At 39.6% G+C, this 19,939-nt stretch overlaps 2 protein-coding genes across 5 annotated transcripts; both read right to left on the bottom strand.

Moving 5' to 3' along the window:
- Positions 1–10,183: 10,183 nt before the first annotated feature.
- On the bottom strand, positions 10,184–14,898 carry LOC103411452 (interactor of constitutive active ROPs 2, chloroplastic-like). Of its 4 annotated transcripts, none has more exons than XM_008350080.4 (4): positions 14,556–14,898; positions 13,073–13,171; positions 12,304–12,478; positions 10,184–12,120 (listed from the first exon to the last, which is right to left on the bottom strand). In XM_008350080.4, exons 2-4 carry the CDS (start codon positions 13,099–13,101, stop codon positions 10,462–10,464), a joined length of 1,863 nt encoding a protein of 620 aa, XP_008348302.2. In that variant the 5' UTR covers positions 13,102–13,171; positions 14,556–14,898; the 3' UTR covers positions 10,184–10,461. The 4 variants fall into 4 exon arrangements, with proteins under 4 accessions (XP_008348302.2, XP_008348304.2, XP_008348307.2 ...); XM_008350082.4 differs by having other exon boundaries at positions 12,304–12,475; positions 14,556–14,897; XM_008350085.3 differs by lacking the exons at positions 13,073–13,171; positions 14,556–14,898 and adding an exon at positions 12,916–13,058 and having other exon boundaries at positions 12,304–12,475.
- A 3,340-nt stretch (positions 14,899–18,238) lies between these two features.
- Positions 18,239–19,025, bottom strand: LOC103419311 (salt stress-induced hydrophobic peptide ESI3-like). The gene is made up of 2 exons (XM_008357421.4): positions 18,848–19,025; positions 18,239–18,488 (listed from the first exon to the last, which is right to left on the bottom strand). The coding sequence occupies exons 1-2, from the start codon at positions 18,926–18,928 to the stop codon at positions 18,405–18,407; spliced, it is 165 nt and encodes a 54-aa protein (XP_008355643.1). The 5' UTR covers positions 18,929–19,025; the 3' UTR covers positions 18,239–18,404.
- Positions 19,026–19,939: the final 914 nt, after the last annotated feature.

Raw genomic sequence — 19,939 nt, 5'->3', positions numbered from 1 at the left:
ATTTTGTGGACGTTCTTTTTCGTGTACTTGGTCTCAGACAGACTCGTCAAAATTACCAAGAGAATATCAGAATTTTGACACAAGTTGAGTTTTGTAATGAAGATGAAAAACCTCAGATAAGTAGCAGATCAACAGCTACAAGATTTGAGGCCAAGCAAAACCTTCAGTTCATGCGAAATGTAAAGAAACGACACATTTGCCGTGGCGGAACAGAAGAGTGAGCATAATTCCCAAAAGGAACGATTGGAATGTCCCAAAGTTTCAATTAATTAATATCAGTCCTAAAAAAACTTTGATCCTAATTAATATTAATATTAACAAGGATCCAAAGTTTGGGTCATAATGAAATAACACTATAATTAAGAAATTTGTATCTAATTCCATCCCAATTAGTCATAATTGAACCAATAAGGTAACTTAAAAAAAGAGAAAAATTTAATCGTCTCCAAATTAAACACGTGGTTAAAGTGCGTAATGACTTAGCCCATTCCTCCGCCCCGTCTAAATAATATAGTTTGTTAAAAAAAAATTGAGTAACGGCTATTTTCTAAGAGTCAGGACTCTATCTCGGGACTGAGTGTTTCTGTTTCTTACTCTCCAAGCAACTACTTAACCCTATACCAAAACCCTCACTCACTGCCCCCTCCATATCTATAAATATTCCACTCATATATCTATCCATCCGTCACTCTTGCTCTCTTGCTTTTGTCCGATCAAAACGCAAGGGCAAACACTAACAGACAGATCAAGAAACGGGGGTTTCCATCTATCTCTCTCTCTCTCTCTCTCTCTCCGGTGTTAATGGACAATCATTCCCTTGTGCTGTGCGGTTTCCACTTCAAACCCACCGATCAAGAACTCATCCATCACTTCCTCCGCGACTTTCTGACGAACAGACAGCTGCTACTGCTGCAGCCATACAACACCATCATACAGGAGTGCAATCTCTTTGGCAACAGATCCGAACCCTCTGAGATTTGGGAAGCCTATGAAGGAGGAGCTCAGCTCACCGATCAATCCTTGTATTTCTTCTCCGAGCTCAAGAAATTAAACCCCATGGGTTCCCACATTGATCGAAAGATTGGAAGCGGAGGTACTTGGAATATTGGCAAGGCAGTTGCCACATGGGTTAATGGGACTGATGGAAGCCCTTCGCCCATTGGACTAAAGAGAACCTTCTGTTACAAGAATGAAGGCTCGGAGGACAACGGCAGGTGGTTACTTGACGAATACAGTCTTTTCGCCAGTCATAGAAAGAACTACAGGGATTCTAGGTATGATTTTGATTATGTGCTTTGTCGGCTGAGGAAGAAGGACGGATCACTTAACAAGAGAAAGTGTTCAACTTCAGAGGATCAAGCGACGAGTTCAAAGAAGAAGAAGTGCGATGACGAAAAGATTTTAAAAGATGATGATCACGAGGGATCAAAACAAATTATGAATGCGATCAATGCTGTTGAGGAGGAAGGACCACAAGGCACTTCTTGTCTAACTAATGATCTTGTGGCTTTTGATCATGATCAGATCAATGAGTTTACGGTCGGTTATGATGTTGCTGCTTATGTTTATGACATTGATGCGAAAGTTAACGAAAAAATGACAATCAACGTTGCCAAATTAGAAGAACTAGAAGAACTAGAAGAACTATTGGGTCAAGAATTCCAAGAAGCGCCTCTGCCAACTGCTGCTGGGGTCGTTGTTGCTGATGGAGAGCAAGCTTTGAATTCAAGTATGTTAGAGGAGTTAATTAAATAAACCCAAGAAATGCCTTTGGCCGCAGCATGTAGAATCGCTTAAGATGGAGCGGTAGAAGAGAAAGCTTGGGATCCAAGTTTAGTAGAGGAATATTGGCTTGCAGAACCCAAGAACAGGAACCTCAGAATCCAAGTTTAGTACAAGCATTTTACCGCCGGAATCGTTGCTGATAGAGGAGTAGGAGAAGCTTATCATCCAGGTAACTTTGACAATGTGGTCGACCAATCAATATTCGGCACTGGCAGTAGTTACTTGAATCTGTTTTTTAAGTAAATTTACTCTTGATTTGTTAATCTGTCGACCAAATAATGGAGATCAAGCCGTCAAAGCAGGGCAGTAGTGCATGTAGTAAGTGGGTAAAGAAAAAATAAGATTTTTATTTCAGTCAAAACTGTAAAATCTATGGTGCATAAGAAACAAAATTCATTTTCCAATAGGCGAAGACGTAGGTGAGACATTTCTTGGATAGCCTTATCTAGGCTAAAGCCTTAAGGCATGAGGCAAACCCTTATGGTACGGGTCCTATAATTTTTATTTCATATATAAAATATAATACTTTGAACAAATATTATTTGTCATTCAAAAGTGCACAAGTCATAAACAATTTTAACTCACAAACATAAAAAAACAAAAAAAACTAAAAACAAAAAGAAATCATTCATCCAAATATGGTCCACATACTTTGAAAATAAAAAATAAAAAAAATGTGACAAACATATTTTTACTCTCATTAATATCCATTCATTTTACAACATTAATATGATCCACATACATTCCTTACCCACTCTCTTTCCCTCGGTACACACTCTCTCTCTCTCTCCCACTTTCCCTCTTCCCTCTCTCGCTCGTTAATATCTATTAATTTGCAACATTAATATGGTCCACGTACAACCTCCACCCACTCTCTTTCTCTAGGTACACTCTCTCACTTTCCCTCTTCCCTCTTCGCTCGCTTTCCCTCTTCCCTCATCTCTCATCTCTCACTCTCACTTTCCCTCTTCGCTGGGCGGTGGCGGTGCTCCTCAGTTGGTGGTGTCATGCTGAGAAGAGGAGCGTTGAGTGTTTCACAGAGAAGAAGAAGAAGGCGAGGATGTCGAGGACTCGAGTGTCGAACGAAGAAAGCTGAGAGGATGTTCCATAAAAAAAAGCGCCCAAGGACGCCCTAAGGCGCACCTCGACCACATCTAGGCGAGCTTTCGCCTTCTCCCACTCGGTAGAGGCTTTTTCACCCTCCCCGCCTCCAAAGTCGTCTTGGCGTGCCTCATGGCGCATTTTTGAAATCATTGCAGTTTTTTCACACAAAAACTGATACAGTTTGATACCTCTGCCACGGAGGAAGCGTGAACAATGTGTATGCAAGCTTCATCTTGCTGATAAGTTCTCCAAGGGATTCAAAGCTTGTAGCAGCCTGCCTAACTGCCTTTGGTACAGTTGTACGGTCTCGATTTATCTTATCACTGGCTCAATCAATCTTCTGCTTGTCTGCCGGGTCCAATTTCCCATCAACCTTCTCATCCTTGACGATGTTCCTCAGGTTGTAGGTGTATTTTTCGAGGAGTTCTTGGCATCCAACTTCCTCTTATCCTCCTCATTTTCAGCATTCTACCTCTCCGCCTCCTGCAAAATCTCTCAATCTCTTCCTTTCTAAACCTGCCCTTGTCATTGGTGGTCTTGCTCTTCACAAAAGAAACCGCAAAGCTCTCAGTCTTCTTCGTTCAGAAGAGATGCAATCGAAAAACTAAGAGGAAACCAATCCCTAGCATATGAGAAGACATACAATTGAAAAACAGCATCAGGAGATCGAATTTCACTACCTTGAAGGTGCCCATGATTGTCGTTTGTTTGCAACATTCTTCCACATCTAGTTCCAAAACACGAACGAGAAACATATGTCCTACTGAACTACCCTGCAATTGTGCAATCTCCGTACAAATTACAATCATACTAAGCTATATCCAACATAAGAAATACCATTTTCTGTTGGCGTTCAAATTTGATAACAAGAGTGAGGCATTGTATGTACAAGTTTGATCTTACTAACAAGTCCTCCAAGATTCAAACAAGGGGTGTGATATCCACACACCCTTTTTTACTTCGTACACACCCTCTTAATTTGTGGCCATCAGATCGACTGAATTAAAGAAGATCAAATGGAAGAAATTAACAAAGGTTGTGTGAGAAGTAAAAATGGGTGTGTGAATAGCACATCCCTTCAAACAAACTACAAGTTCGAAATCAAGTCAAAATAAATACTTTAGGAATTTGATCCCAATCAAACAAATACTTAATGGGACCAAATATTCCTGCATTGAGAAGAAAAATATATTTACAAAAGAATTTGAATGGGAAATGAACACACTTTTTCTCATCTGCCTGCACAGTCGTGTTTAATTTTGTTCGTTATTCATGTTTAATTGATTTAATCCAACATCAAGATATAAAAAAAAAAAGTGAATAAAAAGAGAAAAAAAGATGTGTGTTTATCATTTCTCATTTAATATTCGATTTAGCTTTAGCATAACTCCACTTTCAATCCAAGAATTAAAATACAAACAACAACAACAAAGCCTTTTCCCACTAAGTGGGGTCGGCTATATGAATCCTAGAACGTCATTGCGCTCGGTTTTGTGTCATGTCCTCCTTTAGATCCAAGTACTATAAGTCTTTTCTTAGGGTCTCTTCCAAAGTTTTCCTAGGTCTTCCTCTACCCCTTCGGCCCTGAACCTCTGTCCCGTAGTCACATCTTCGAACCGGAGCGTTAGTAGGCCTTCTTTGCACATGTCCAAACCACCGTAACCGATTTTCTCTCATCTTTCCTTCAATTTCGGCTACTCCTACTTTATCTCGGATATCCTCATTCCTAATCTTATCATTTCTCGTGTGCCCACACATCCAACGAAGCATCCTCATCTCCGCTACACCCATTTTGTGTACGTGTTGATGCTTCACCGCCCAACATTCTGTGCCATACAGCATCGCCGGCCTTATTGCCGTCCTATAAAATTTTTCCTTGAGCTTCAGTGGCATATGACGGTCACACAACACGCCAGATGCACTCTTCTACTTCATCCATCCAGCTTGTATTCTATGGTTGAGGTCTCCATCTAATTCTCCGTTCTTTTGCTAGATAGATCCTAGGTAGCGAAAACGGTCGCTCTTTGGTATTTCCTGATCTCCAATCCTCACCCCTATCTTATTTTGGCCTCCATTTGCACTGAAATTACACTCCATATATTCTGTCTTTGATTCCAACACTTCTCTCCAAAGGTTAAGCTTCGCATTTACCTCTTTCTGAGTTTCATCTATCAACACTATATCGTTTGGGAAAAGCATACACCAAGGAATATCATCTTGAATATATCATGTTAACTTATCCATTACCAACGCAAAAAGGTAAGGACTTAAGGATTGTTGATGCACAAAATCAGTGAGGACTTTGGTACAACAGAAAGTATTAAGTTTGTGATCTTCGCTAGATTGCTCCGGTCATTAGTGTGGATAAGTATGTAAATGGATAGAGACAGGAAAGCAAACACAAGATGTACGTGGTTCACCCAGATTGGCTACGTCCACGGAGTAGAGGAGTTCTCATTAATTGTGAAGGGTTTACACAAGTACATAGGTTCAAGCTCTCCTTTAGTGAGTACAAGTGAATGATTTAGTACAAATGACATTAGGAAATATTGTGGGAGAATGATCTCCTTTTATAGAAGAGAGTTTCTAACCTTGTTCTGACATTGACACGTATCGTGTTATGATTGGCTTCCGATGTTGGCACATGTCGTGCTATGATTGGCTTCTGATGTCGACACATGTTGCTTCGTGATTGGCCTCATGGTTGGAGGGAAACTCTTCTGGGTCCTTGATGGTGTAACGTTGATCGGTGCTTGGTAGTTTCGAGATTGGTCAAGTATGGTACAAACAGTGCTCCCCTAAATTCTCGAGTGAGGGAAGCTCCTCAGTTGGGGACTTGCAAGATACAAGCCGTTGAGTAATCACGAACTTCTAAGTACCGAAGTGTGGTATCGTCCTCACTTGCCTTATCTGTCTCATAGGTAGATGTGGCATCTTCTCTGGAAGTACTCTTCCTCCATCCAAGGGTGGTATCTTTAATTGTTGGAGATGCACAAGGTAATGTATCAATTTCACTTGAAGCTTACTTGTAGTTTCAGGCTTGGTCAAGCGCGATACAAACCATGTAGTAGGAGTCCCTTAAGTCGCCGAGCTAGGGGATCTGCTGAAAGAGATGACAGATAAGGTAAGCAATCAGAGCTCTAAGCAATCAGTCCCAGATCAGAAGTTTGATTTCGAGTTCCGGCTGATTGTTCTCATTATCTCTATCTTGCAGGCAGCATGAAGGATAAAGAGAAGAAAAAAGAAAAGAGATGATATGAGATATTTTTTCTTTTGAAGAAGTAACTTTCCACAGGCTTATTCTTGAACTGGGTTGAAGGGTTTTCTGGTTTCCTCTAGAGTATAAGGCTGACTGAGGAATTTGAAGGTCAAAACAAGTCCATCAAATCTAGAGTACGTTCGACCCTGCTGATATGGGATACTTTTGCTGTTGACAGAGTAGTGGATGTATCGGCACGTGTTCTGTTACGCTTGTCTCCACATGCTTCCTTGTATCCTTCTCATTTGCCCTATCTGTTCCTCAAACAGATGTGGTATCTTCTTTGGAAGCATAAGATGTTGAAGATGATTACTCGAGAGCAATGACAGGTAGGTAATCAGGTAAGGGGTTCCAAGCAGTCAGTTCCTGACTGAAAGCTTGATTCCAAGTGCTGACTGATTGCTCTTTTTTTCTTTGTCTTGCAGGTAAGAACAAGGCAAAAGGAAAAGATAGGGAAAAATCATGATATGGGATACTCTTGCTTTTAACCCTGATGATATGAAATATTTTTGCTCTGGTGTAGCTTGTATGCAGAGGTATTATCGAGGGGGAAAGAAAGCTGAGTATTTCGTGAGGCTTCGTTGGGAGTGCCCTCTTAGATATGAGGAAGGGTTGAGCATTTTTGCAGGTCTGCCTGTCCGTTGAGGATGAAGGTCGACATATATAGGAGTATCCTTAACAACAAGTAGTAATGTTATTCTTTTACCCTGCTTGGTCATAGCCCTGTAGTGGGAGCTGCCAGCTTCACGTGTTTTAACTTTGTCAGAGCACTTTGAAAAAGTGGTCTGTGGTATCTGGAAAGCTGATGTTGCGTGTGAAGATTACAGACAAGCTTTATCCAAGAAGATCTGGCTCTCTAAGTTGAGAAAGCGGTGCCTCTTCGGTTTTCGAACAAGCAATCCTGTCGGGGATCTGGCTCTCTAGATTCGGAGAACGGTGCCTCTTCGATTTTTGAGAAAGCAATCCTGCTAGGAGTCTGGCTCTCGAGATTCGGAGAGCGGTGTCTCTTCAATTTTTGAGAAAGTAATTATGTTGGGAGTCTGACTCTCGAGATTTGGAGGGCGGTGCCTCTTCAAGTTTGGAGTAAACAATCTTGTTGGGAGTGTTTTCTCGACTATGAGTAAAGGTTGGGCATGTTTGCTAGTCTACTTTGTCATGGAGCACAGAGGTTGACACACAGGGACTTTCCAATTATCCAGTAGTGGTACTGTTCCTTTACCCTTGTGGGTAATAATATGGTAGCTAGACCTTCAAAATTTATGTGTCTAAACTTTGTTAGTGCTGTTTCTTTGCTATTCTTTTACCCTTCTTGGTCATAGCGATGTAGTGGGAGCTGCAAGCTTCACATGTCTAAACTTTGTCAGAGATCTTTGGCAAAGTTATCTGTGGTACCCATGAGCTGATGTTGCGTGTGGAAAGTGGATGATTGAACATTAAGATTCACGTGCTTTATACTTTACCAGAAATCTTCGACAGAATGCCCGTAATTTCCCAAAGCTGAGTGTGCATGTGACAGGTGCTGACAAGGCTGAAAAAGCAGGTGCCTCTTCAAATTTCTGAGATCGGCCCTTGTGGTCTCTGAGCAGCCTAGCTTTTGAGAAAGCGAGCGCTTCTTCGATTTCTGAGATCAGCCTTCGTGGTCTTTGAGCAGCCCAGCTTTTGAGAAAGCAAACGCCTCTTCGATTTCTGAGATTGGCCCTCGTGGTTTCTGAGCAGCCCAACTTTTGAGAAAGTAAACGCCTCTTCAATTTCTGAGCAAGCGCCTCTTCGATTTCTGAAGCTCCGTCGAGTGCAGATTTTTATAGAGGCTGGCATTAAGTTCCAAAGCACACTTGAATCTCCACCAGTAGAAGCTCCATTCTTGCACTTCTAAGATCTTGATTTGTCCGACCTCTTCTCTCTTCAACACCTTTGAAAATGTCTGGCCCCTCCGACCGTCGTTTTGACTTGAACCTTGTTGAAGAGGCAGACACGCCTTCTCCAGACTATATATGACGCCCATCCTTCTTATCCCCTACTGGTCCTCTTACCGTTAGGGATTCCGTGATGAAGAATGATATGACCGCTGCGGTGGTGGCCAGGAATCTTCTTACACCCAAAGATAACACACTACTTTCCAAACGGTTTGATGAGTTCACTGTTAAGGATTCTCTGGCTCTTAATGTTTAGTGTGCAGGTTATGTGTCTAATATGGCCCAACGCCTATTTGCTCGAACCCGCCAAGTTGAATCATTGGCGGCTGAAGTGATAAGTCTCAAACAAGAGATTAGAGGGCTCAAGCATGAGAATAAACAGTTGCACCGGCTCGCACATGACTATGCTACAAACATGAAGAGGAAGCTTGACCAGATGAAGGAATCTGATGGTCAGATTTTACTTGATCATCAGAGGTTTGTGGGTTTGTTCCAAAGACATTTATTGCCTTTGTCTTCTGGGGCTGTACCGCGTAATGAAGCTCCAAATGATCAACTTCCGATGCCTCCTCCTTCTAGGGTTCTGTCCAGTACTAAGGCTCCGAATGATCACCCTCCGGTACCTTCTCTTTCTGGGGCTCTACCGACTGCTGAGACTTCTCCTAAGCAACCTTTGTGAAGGCTCTCTCTTGTTTGTTTATTTTGACTCATGTATATGTACATATTTGTAACTTATCGGAGATATCAATAAATAAGTTTTGCTTCATTTCAACGTATTGTGTTAAATACACCAAAGCCTTCTTCATTAAGTTCGTTGAATTCTTCTTTTGTTGAAGCTTGTATGTTAAAGCTTTGTGAGTTGAGCATGTAGGTTGAGGTAGTGTTCCCTTAATTTCCCGAGTGAGGAAAACTTCTCGGTTGGAGACTTGAAAAATCCAAGTCACTGAGTGGGGTTGGCTATATGAATCTTAGAACACCATTGTGCTCGGTCTTGTGTCATGTCCTCCGTTAGATCCAAGTACTCTAAGTCTTTTCTTAGAGTCTCTTCCAAAGTTTTCCTAGGTCTTCCTCTACCCCTTCGGCCCTGAACCTCTGTCCCGTAGTCGCATCGTCTAACCAGAGCGTCAGTAGGCCTTCTTTGCACATGTCCAAACCATCGTAACCGATTTTCTCTCAGCTTTCCTACAATTTCGGCTACTCATACTTTACCTCGGATATCCTCATTCCTAATCTTATCATTTCTCGTGTGCCCACACATCCAACAAAGCATCCTCATCTCCGCTACACCCATTTTGTGTACGTGTTGATGCTTCACCGCCCAACATTCTGTGCCATACAGCATTGCCGACCTTATTGCCGTCCTATAAAATTTTCCCTTGAGCTTCAGTGGCATACGGCGGTCACACAACACGCCGGATGTACTCTTCTACTTCATCCATCCAGCTTGTATTCTATGGTTGAGATCTCCATCTAATTCTCCGCCAAGAATTAAAATAACTCCAAATATTTTGTGTTTAATTTGCTTTTAGTAGACGGCATAATAATTTATGCATGCTCGGGTCTTTTGATATCCATCATTAATGAGAACAATATTTCATGCTAAGGTCTTTTGTTACCCATGATTGCTGAGAGAAGCATATGCTTTTATCGTTGAGGTTAGAATTCTCAATTACGTTTTATTATATTTATAGGAGAAGGTTGCTTAAAGCTGACCCTCAAAATATTCTTCTATTGTTATCCATTTCATCATTTTTTTTTTAAATTTTCGTTACAAGCGATATTACTACTCTAACTCCAAGCTACACTAAGGAGAGGAGCCATAAAGGGTTTAAACCCGAGACCAAGTGATTTGAAGAGGAATGTCCTATCCACTAGGGTAATCCACCACTTGCTTTCTTCATCTTTCTAACTTGAAACATAGATGCAAAACTTGAAACAACACAAAGCATACCCCGGATTTTATGTGACAAGGCGGAAGATTTAGCGCAAAGGCGAAAAGATGCTTGTGCATTTTGAACCCTTTAGTCCTGAAAAGGGACAGTGTCCGGTTTGAATCCGGAAGGTCCGTTCGTTACAAGGGACTGGATGCATTAGGTCAATATTAACATAATGCAACCTTGAATGGTAATGAAATACGAACTGCATTGTGCTTTAATTAACATATATGGAAATACTCAAAGTAAAATACAACATTAATCAAGTCTAATCCATAGCGATACATCAGGTGAGATAGGACTTCTAAAAAGTTCGCTAGTTTCCACATACAGTCTGCAAACATGGTCTTTACCTCCATACGAAACTTGGGTACCCTCCAAAATACCTGTCAAGATTACAACAGAACATACTGAATCCAACAAAATAATAACGAGCAATGATAAGCAACTTGTCCCATAATTCCGACTAGTTTTGGCCCTTCTTCCATAAGACGCCGATCTTCTTTAACATATTCCCGTTTTTCTTCTTCGGCGAGTCATCATTCATGTCTTCTGAATAAGGTGAACTCAAGGGATTGTAGTTGTTGCAGTCAAGAGAACCTGTTCTCTCGACAAGTTTCCCATTGTTTCCAGTTGAAAGCATGGCAGCAGCTGCCTCAGCAGCCTTCCTCCACTGATCCGCCTGCACCTTTAACTTCCTTAACTCAGCCTCCATTTCAGAATTTGCAGCCTGTGCTGTATCCAGCTGCTCAGTCACCCGTGCGGCTCTCCTGGTACTTTTATGTACTTCCTCTGTCGCATAGCCAAGTTTCATCAAAGCCTCTCGCTCTGCAGCCCTTGCAGCTTCTGCCGAAACAACAGCATCGTCATTAACTTTATTCCTCTCCGTTTCCTTGTTTTTAAGTTCCATCTTGAGCATTTCATTCTCCTCAGCTATATTCTGCAATTCTGTCTCCTTATCCAACAAACTCGCCTTCAACTCTACCATTACAGTCTCCGACTTCTTTAGCTCCAGTGCAATTTTGGATTCATTTTCAGTTATACTTTTCTCAATTTTCACGGCAACCCCATCATTTTTCTCTGATGTACTCTCTAATTCAGTTTCCTTATCCATTAGCTGTGCTCTCAAGTCTTCAATATGATCCTTTGCTTTCTTCATTTCTGCTGCCAGCTCAGCTTCCCTCTCCAACGCTTCAGATTTCGCAGTGTCAAGTTCCTCGTACACATTCCTAATCTGCAATGTGCTCTGTATGTATTCTTCCTGGTACCTGACCTCAGCTGCATCCAATGCAGATCTCAATTGACCCACTTCGGATTTCAAAGAATTCAGTTCTGCTTGTAACTGTTTTCTTTCTTCATTTTCTTCACCTTCCTTGACAAGTTTTACATTGTCTGCAGAGTTTACCAAATGATTTCCGTTCCTATTAATCAGTTCTGCTTGAAGTTTGCTCACAAGACCCTCCAGTGATTTAACTCGAGCATTGGATTGCTCCAACTCCAATGGTAGGGAGTTGTAAGATTCCATGGCTTTCATCCCATTCGATTTGAGCATTTCTATGGTTGCATTTGCGGCTTCCAATTGCATATGAGTGCTTTGTATAACTTCTAGGGCCTGGGATTCAGATTCTTTGCATTCATTGAGCTCAGTCTTCAATTTCTCAACCAGAGATAAAGTTTCGGAAAGTTCCATTCCCAAGGTCTGGATCTCACCATATGCTGACTCTGCATGCCTGTTTTGGGCATCCTCAGACTCAGCCACCCTTTCGAGCTGTCCCTTTAGCTTCTGAATTTCATTCATAGCAGAAGCCAGGGCAGTAGAATCCATAGCACGCTGCTGTTGGACAGCGTCAAGTTCAGACTCCCATGCTCTATCCCGATCCTGAGACAGTATACGAAGTTCTTGAAGACGAGCATCTTCAGAAGTAGAAAGTTCCATAAGTTGCTGTTGGGATTCTTCAAGCTTCGCAGACATGGCTAATATCTGGTTCTTCGCTTCTTCAGCCTCCTGCTGGGATCGCCTCTTCAGTGACTCAGTTGAGTTCAACTGGTCCTTTGTCTTCTTCAGATCCTCTTGGAGTTGAGCAAGTTGTGTTTCCAACTCTGAAACTCTTTTCTGTTGTTTTTTCTGAAGCTCAAAACAAGAGAAAGGGGCAGTAAACTAATTAAAACTATGATATTTTCATATCAAAGGGTAGACGATCAATACACTTCAACAGTTTTGGATGCATTAGCTATTCCAAGTATGATAAGAAGCAACACTAGAGAACCTTCCATAATTCACAAAGCTATAAGTTCTCAAAAAGAATACCTCAGGTACTGGGCTTTGTGGTGACCTGCGCTCAATGACTTTTGGACTTCTGTTTTTCGGAGTCCTCTTTGCCATATTTGGAGAAGATATCGAATCAGGCTCTGATCCAGGTGTCTTGGTAGTTCGAGGTGTTACTGGAGATCTCCTTTGAGGCACTTCCAAAGAGCCAGTTCTGCTATCGATTAGGAAAGGCATTTAAATATTAGAAGACATGCATCAAAAAATAAAAATAAAGAGAAATTGCACAAATTGATGCATCAAGAACACGAAACACAAAAAAAAGATAGATTCAACTTATAGATGCAAATACAATTTTGCTTCAAGTGGATTCACCCATAACTGGACTGATTAAGCATAAGTCACCCAAGCATTGCTCAAGCTGCTTCTTAGATATATACTAGAAAATGACGAAGAAATTCCATAGCAGTCTAACTCCAACAAGGATCTTTCAGATACAGTGCGAGAATAATTTAGGCAGAAAAGGGAAAGAAAAAAGATTCTTACAATATAACACGAATTCTGGTGATACTGGCACATAGCACGAATTCCGCATTGGCCAAATACAAATACGATATGTATCACTCTAAAGACTATCCTGTTTCGTTTTCTTACCTTATTGTGTCGCCGTTGCTTTTACGGCCAATGTTTCAAAATACTTGCAAAAAAGGACATAAGATTCGAAGACTAATAGTGATTATTAGCACACTACAACATTAAACAAACAAATGTTAATGTTCTTATAAAAGACGCAAATAGATGTTGATCTTACTTTGCTTTTGGTGTCTGCATCTTCGACATCTATTTGTTATAACCGCTGATTGTGTTGTCCTAATTCGATCTCCCTTTCAAATCCCCTGACCCACAACACCTGAAGTAGTTCAGAGAAACAATCATTGGCTGAGAGAGAAACATCAAAGAGAATATCATACATATATATATATATATGCAAATAAAAACACAAGAAAAATGGCTCACAAAAGATGGCCACCTTAGATCCCTTTTTACTACAAAACCCAACAAACAAACAAATACCTGCCTTCAAAGAAATCCCACTAAAACTAACACCACTACTACCAACCAATCCCACAAAACAGTCAATAGATATATGTGTGTGTGTGTGTGTGTATGTAAGAAAGAAAGCTGCAGCTTCAAGATTCATTGAGTATCATTAAGCAAGCTATATCACAACCTTTTCAATTGCCCTTCTCCTTTGCCCACCTTTATACTATGTTCCAAACAAATGATTTAAGACACAAGGGGCCAGCAAAAGTTAGCCACGTCTGATTGCCGCTTGTTAATTTTTACTTTGCATCAATAATGCCAAATTGCCAATGATTAAAGGAGGGTCTTTGTGTTAATAGCTGATTAACTGTGGGCATACTGGGCCCAGCAGAGCACAGATGAACCCCATTTCTGTTTGTTTGATGAAAAACCCAAATATTTCTTGATTAACCTTTTCTGCAAATTAAAAACTAGGACATAATATCCTTAAAAAGCAGCAATGCAAGCAAATGAAATTAGAAGTGTTCTTAAATTATAGTAAATTACAGAACCAATATATTAATGAAACCCATAGATTTACGAAACAATGGATTCGAACAACAGATCTACAGAAAATTAATACATGAATAACTTAAAGAGAGAATCTGGGAACAGAGCTTCATGGTTAGCAAAATAGGAAAAAAGAAATGTTCTGGACCAAAACATTTTAAAAGAAAAAAACTAAGGAAAAGGAAGAAGCTTAAGCTCTTCTTCTCCAGTAACTCTTAAAAAAACCAGAGATTGCATTTGAAACCAGAGCTTGCAAAGTAAGAGACTTTGAGCTAAAATACCACAAACCCACATTTTCATTCAGAACCACAAGTTCCCAAACATGTAAATTAAACCAAAAAACAAATATAACGTAACAACAAACTAAAAGCAACAGAACCCATAAATTCAGTCTAAAACAAGCTCTTTAAACCCAGAAAAAGGCTATTAACCCAGAAAAGTTAACACATTTTCAATAAAAAGGCAACACGACCCAGAAATTCATAGGCTAAAACAAGCTCTTGAAACCCAGAAAAGGAAACACATTTTCAACAGAAGGGAACAAATAAGAGTAAAATCAAGTTGAAAGGATAGTATAAAAATGGGAAAAGTTTTGCAATGAAAACCATGACACAAAAATATAATTTGAATCCCTCGCTCCCTAGTTTAGATTAAATTAGAATATCGTTCACATAATTAAAAAACATGACATTTGGTCTTACCAGAAAGATCTCTGCCTCTCACTGGGGTGGCTAATATTGCAAAAGGTTGGATAGTACTAATTAGCAGATGTTGGCTTTGAAAATGCCAGAAAACCCTAGAGCTTGCTTGGTAGCTGCTTCTGGGTGTCCATTTCCCAAGTGAGTGACACTCTTTTACTCCATTTCTTTGTATTTGTCAGCGGAGGGAGGGAAGCGAGCAGCAGAACAAAGCAATGCCTGACGCGCCTATTAATTCACACGCTTTTCACGCCCCAATCACATGGGTATACCTTATGTGATTGCTACAGCTACCCAAATAGTTTTGGTTTGGGGTGAAGAGCAAAGCTTAATTCAAGTTCCAACATCCAAAAAATGGGGTGGATTAGTGATTATATATAGCGTACTCGTACTGGTTTGGTACTGAGGTGCTTTTATAAAAAGTGGGTATAAAAAAAACTGAGCTAAAAAAAATATTTGGTAAACACTTAAAAACATCTTATTTTCACAGTTTTGGGTGAAAAAAAGTTAAAAACGTGAAGCAGCAAAAATGTGCTTATTTTCATAGCACAGCAAAAATAGTTTTTTTTTCAAAGCACAACAATACCAAACCAACCCTTAAGGTAATCCCAATAATTTGTTTCCAGGTGTTAGTTGGAGTGAGGTTATGATATTTAAACTCTTATTTTCTCATTGATACGATCGATGTGAGACATTTCAACACATTGGGTCACACATGGGAGATCCACACATCGACAACCACGTGGAGCCACCCTACACACGGGGCCAAGGGGACCCACCCATCATGTGGCAGTATAGTACGGGCCCGCTCCCTGGCCGATACCATGTAGAATTATCAAACAATACCAAACCAACCCTTAAGGTAATCCCAATAATTTGTTTCCACATGTTAGTTGGAGTGAGGTTATGATATTTAAACTCTTATTTTCTCATTGATACGATCGATGTGGGACATTTCAACACATTGGGTCACACATGGGAGATCCACACATCGACAACCACGTGGAGCCACCCTACACACGGGACCCACCCATCATGTGGCAGTATAGTACGGGCTCGCTCCTTGGCCGATACCATGTATAATTATCAAAGAGACGGACCATACGGCCCACTTCTAACAACACCGATATTGTTCCCAACTTAGTAATTACCACCTACACAATCCGTCAGGTGTGAGGTTTTATCACAAAAGGCCTCGATGTTAGTTGAAGTGGGGTTATGATATTAAAACTCTTATTTTCTCATTGATACGGTCGATGTGGGACATTTTAACATAGTGGAACCCATCTATTTTTTCTACTATTTTATAATCCCCAACCTTTACTCCCATAAAACTAATTTTGTGTTCTACTGCAGGAGTTTGATTCTTATAAAATTAGAATCAAACCCAATATTTCTGCCCAGTGTGAAAGAGCTTAGGGGTGACAGAAATAATATTACTTAATAAAGATTCATGATTAATTAGGTTCGGAGATTATTCATGACCCCAATTTTCAATAGTGTTTATAAGACTTTCAAATTATAACTACTTTAAAATAATGAAGAGATGTTAGTTCTTCTCAGTTTTCAATTCCCATGTTTCCAATTTAGTTCATTGAATTAAGGCATATCATCCTTCACATATCCACAGCTCTAAACGGCTGGTTTGCACAAGCAATTGGGACACACTTGGATTTGTCAAAGCTTCAATTTTTTCAAGTTTTCTTCAATGGTTTCAAAGCTTCAATTTTTTCAAGTTTTCTTCAATGGTTTTAGAGCCCATTGGATGCTATAAACTCACCAATTTGTTGATCCCCAATTGTTACTTGGAACTTTCTTGTCCTTCCTTTGACCTAGGACTCTTGTTTGGTCAATGCAACCGATCAATGCAACTGATATATAATGACTGATAAGACATAGATTGATTAGGCTATGGATGCATTTTCAACCATCACATGTGCTAAGTCTTTTACTTAGGGTTTACGAGACACAAATGGCTGGTAATTAGCTAACTAGTTAGGTCCTTTCTTCCATGGGGTCCCCCCCCACCCAACAAAAAAAAATTGCACCAATTATGGGCAAACCACTTTGTACTTGCAGTTATTAGTATGCTCAAACTATAGGCTTTCTAGCTTTGTCAAGTCAGTGCAGTTATTAAGGAGTAATGCATTTGGTTTAGAAAATAGTTCCTTCTGCATGATGAATCGTAGCGTTATTGGAGAAATTCATGGGTAGATCATGTTGTTTTCTGATCACACACTCAAAGTGCTCAATCCCCCCCCTCCTTTGTGAACCTACGTCCTTTTGTCTAATGCCCTAAACAAGTGTTCGGACACAAAATTCTCTCGTGTTATTGCTACAATCGGTCATTCCAATGATCAAACTCATAGATCTCAGTATTGTTATTTATTATCACTATATTCTCGTGTTAGGATGGAGTATATGTTTGCTTTGAGCATTCTAATTTTTTTGAAGTAACAGCATTGAGTGAATTCTTAGGTGTGAACGCCCAGAGACCACGTGATCGTCTTACTGCACACACAAAACCTCTCATCCTCCTTGTGTCTGGTGCCTCGTATGAATAACCAAACACAAAATTATCTTGTGCTAATGCTACAATCAGTTGTTCGTACGCAGGCGTGCGATTCCTTATTATTGAATCACACTTATTATTGAAGCAAGCAAGACCCACAGTATATCCAAAGGTAGGATTCACCAAACGCACACATGGGCAACCAACTTAGTCCACAATAAAAGCTTATAAAAATGCAAAAAAAAACAAAGAAGATAGCCTTCCCATTATATCAAAGCGTTGTCAAGTGTCCTCGCAGTGTGCATGGCATGAGTCGATATAAATTAAAGAATGGTGCATTCATTTCTTTAATTCTATCATGTCAAACGTAAGTGGAAGCAAAAGGTCGCCTGTTTATAAATATCATAAAAATAGGTTATAATTTTGTTCATATCCTCGAACAGAACGAGGTAAAAGCAAAAGATCGATCTGGAAAAGCAAAGGGAAAGTCGCACTCATTGCTCAAAAGTTGCACTAGAAACTAAGGCTTCGGTTGTTGTTTTAACTTTAAGACTTCTCTGAAAGGGAGAGGGCATTTAGTACGTACATGTCCACAACAACTTGATGTATCATAGCCCAGTCATCCATTCATCCGATTAGGTTTTTTATTTTTTATACGTAAATTGGTTTGTTGCTTGTACAATGATCAAAATGAGATAGGGAAGGAGGGTGGAGGTGGGGATCTTTGTCTGTAAATTACATCATTTCTCCAACTGCTAAGGAAACAAAATAATGCCTTTGCTTAACGAACTTGCATTTTGCATTATGATTGTTTTATATTGTCACTATCATCATATCAGTATTACTGTAGCTCGAGTTTAGTAATATTTTTTTTTCTCAGTATAAAAAAAATTTCAAATTTGAATCCGTTGATCAGAAAAGAAATGATGAAAAAAATATTCAATTAGTATTAAACATGTATAATGTGTAAGTTTTATGGAAAGATTTACAGAGACATTTTAGCATTTCTCTTACCAACATCGTGTGTAATTCATCAACACTAGAAATCGAACTCAAGACCAACGTGTGCCTGAAATTCTCCCCAACTACTGAAACACCCGTGATGGTTAATTCACAAAGCTTCATTCAGCCCATACCTTCTTGCGTTTTTTATAAGCATGCGGGAGATGAAAACTTGACAAAAATGAAAGACTTTGATCTTAAAATATGTCCATCAGATCACACATCACACAAATTGATCACTAATTAAAAATGAATGTACATTGTACTATATCTAATACCTATAACTAAACAAGCCATTTATTTGATCCAATAAAAACTTGAATAATTAATTAGCAAGTTTATACAACCAAGACATAAACTGCATATATAATTCCTGGTATATATCCAAACAGCGTCAGCAATACGGCAATCCAAAACTCCACCTGCAATATCCCAAAATAAAAATGACGATGATAAAACTATTTTGTACTATCTCTAGCCACGTGAGGATAGAGATAAAACTATATGCAATGAATTCTAATCATGTGACTGAAATATAACCACATAATTTTTATAAACAAAAGTTGTTTTTCCTCGTAACTTTTGAAACTAACTCATTCAAATTACCGAATGAAGATAGATACATAATTGTATGTACCTAATGATAATTTTTTTTTTCTTCTCTCAAATGTGTGCATCACAAATTCTAACTTCGGTTAGATAGATTACTAGATCGCTAGTTGAGATAGTAAATGTAAAAGAACTCGATCTCAATACAAATGGTAAGAATGATGTGACTTACCCCGCAGCCATAGCGAATGAAGACACCAACTGGTGGAAGAAAAATGGCACACAAGACTTCTAGGAATGTCTCGGATCCCATCTTATTAATTCACTGAATTATTATTGGCTTTTTGTTTGTGGCCGAAGGTTTGTATTGGGAGAGATGATGAGATGAACATGCAAAGTTAGTTGTGGAAAACCGCAGGAACAAAGGCTACGTTTACTTGGCCAGTAGTACACCTGTCTTTAATACACGTGTCTTTCATTCCACCAAACAATGCTTTGGTGGGTTTATCATTTAGGATTATGTGCTTGGTGCTCTGATGATACTTTTAGGTAATAGCTGCCTAGAAAATTTTATTTTTACGAGTGTAAATGGTATTCTATACTAATTTATATTTGAGTTTGGAACACAATGAGTTAAAAATAAATGCCCTACCTATTAAAGCAGTTCATCACTTGCTAGATGCCTAAACATTAGCAGATTCTAAATGAATTATTTTTTTGCTGCAGCCTTGTAAAGTACAAGATGGATGGATGAAGTTAGACCCGGCAATTTCTGACACGATGTGAAAAAGACATGAAAATAACAGGTTTCGGATCAACAAGATAACTTATCGGGTCATTATCCGGTGACCCGTTAACAACCCGTTAATAACGGGTATACACGTGGGTAACACGTATTGAGGGTATAAATGTAAATGTAGGTAATAAAGATCCTACTTAGATATTGGATAGAAAGTTAAGTTTGTTAGATGGTTTTCCATATACTTGTATATATACAGGTTGTATTATAATCAAAGGTTAATGAAAAAGATTATTTCTCAATATGGTATCAACCGCCTTCTGTCTTACGACCTGATCCAAACACGCTTCACCGCCTTGCGACCTTTCTTCTTCCTTTCTTCTACTTGCGATCGCCGTCTTGATCTCCCAAACCCTAACTCTGTGCATCAATGGCGGTTCCTGCTTCTTCGTCTGACTCTACTACTCATGGTCATCAACCTCCGTCCTCTGTCACGGTCTCTCCTCCGGTGACTTCCTCCATCACAATTCAAAATATTGGATCTATGGTACCAATTAAGCTTACCACTACCAATTACCTTACCTG

This window comes from Malus domestica, chromosome 04 (assembly GCF_042453785.1).
Source record: "Malus domestica chromosome 04, GDT2T_hap1".
In the NCBI taxonomy this organism is placed as follows: domain Eukaryota; kingdom Viridiplantae; phylum Streptophyta; class Magnoliopsida; order Rosales; family Rosaceae; genus Malus; species Malus domestica.
Note: the sequence above shows the minus strand (reverse complement) of the source record. Positions and strands in the feature narration are given on the sequence as shown.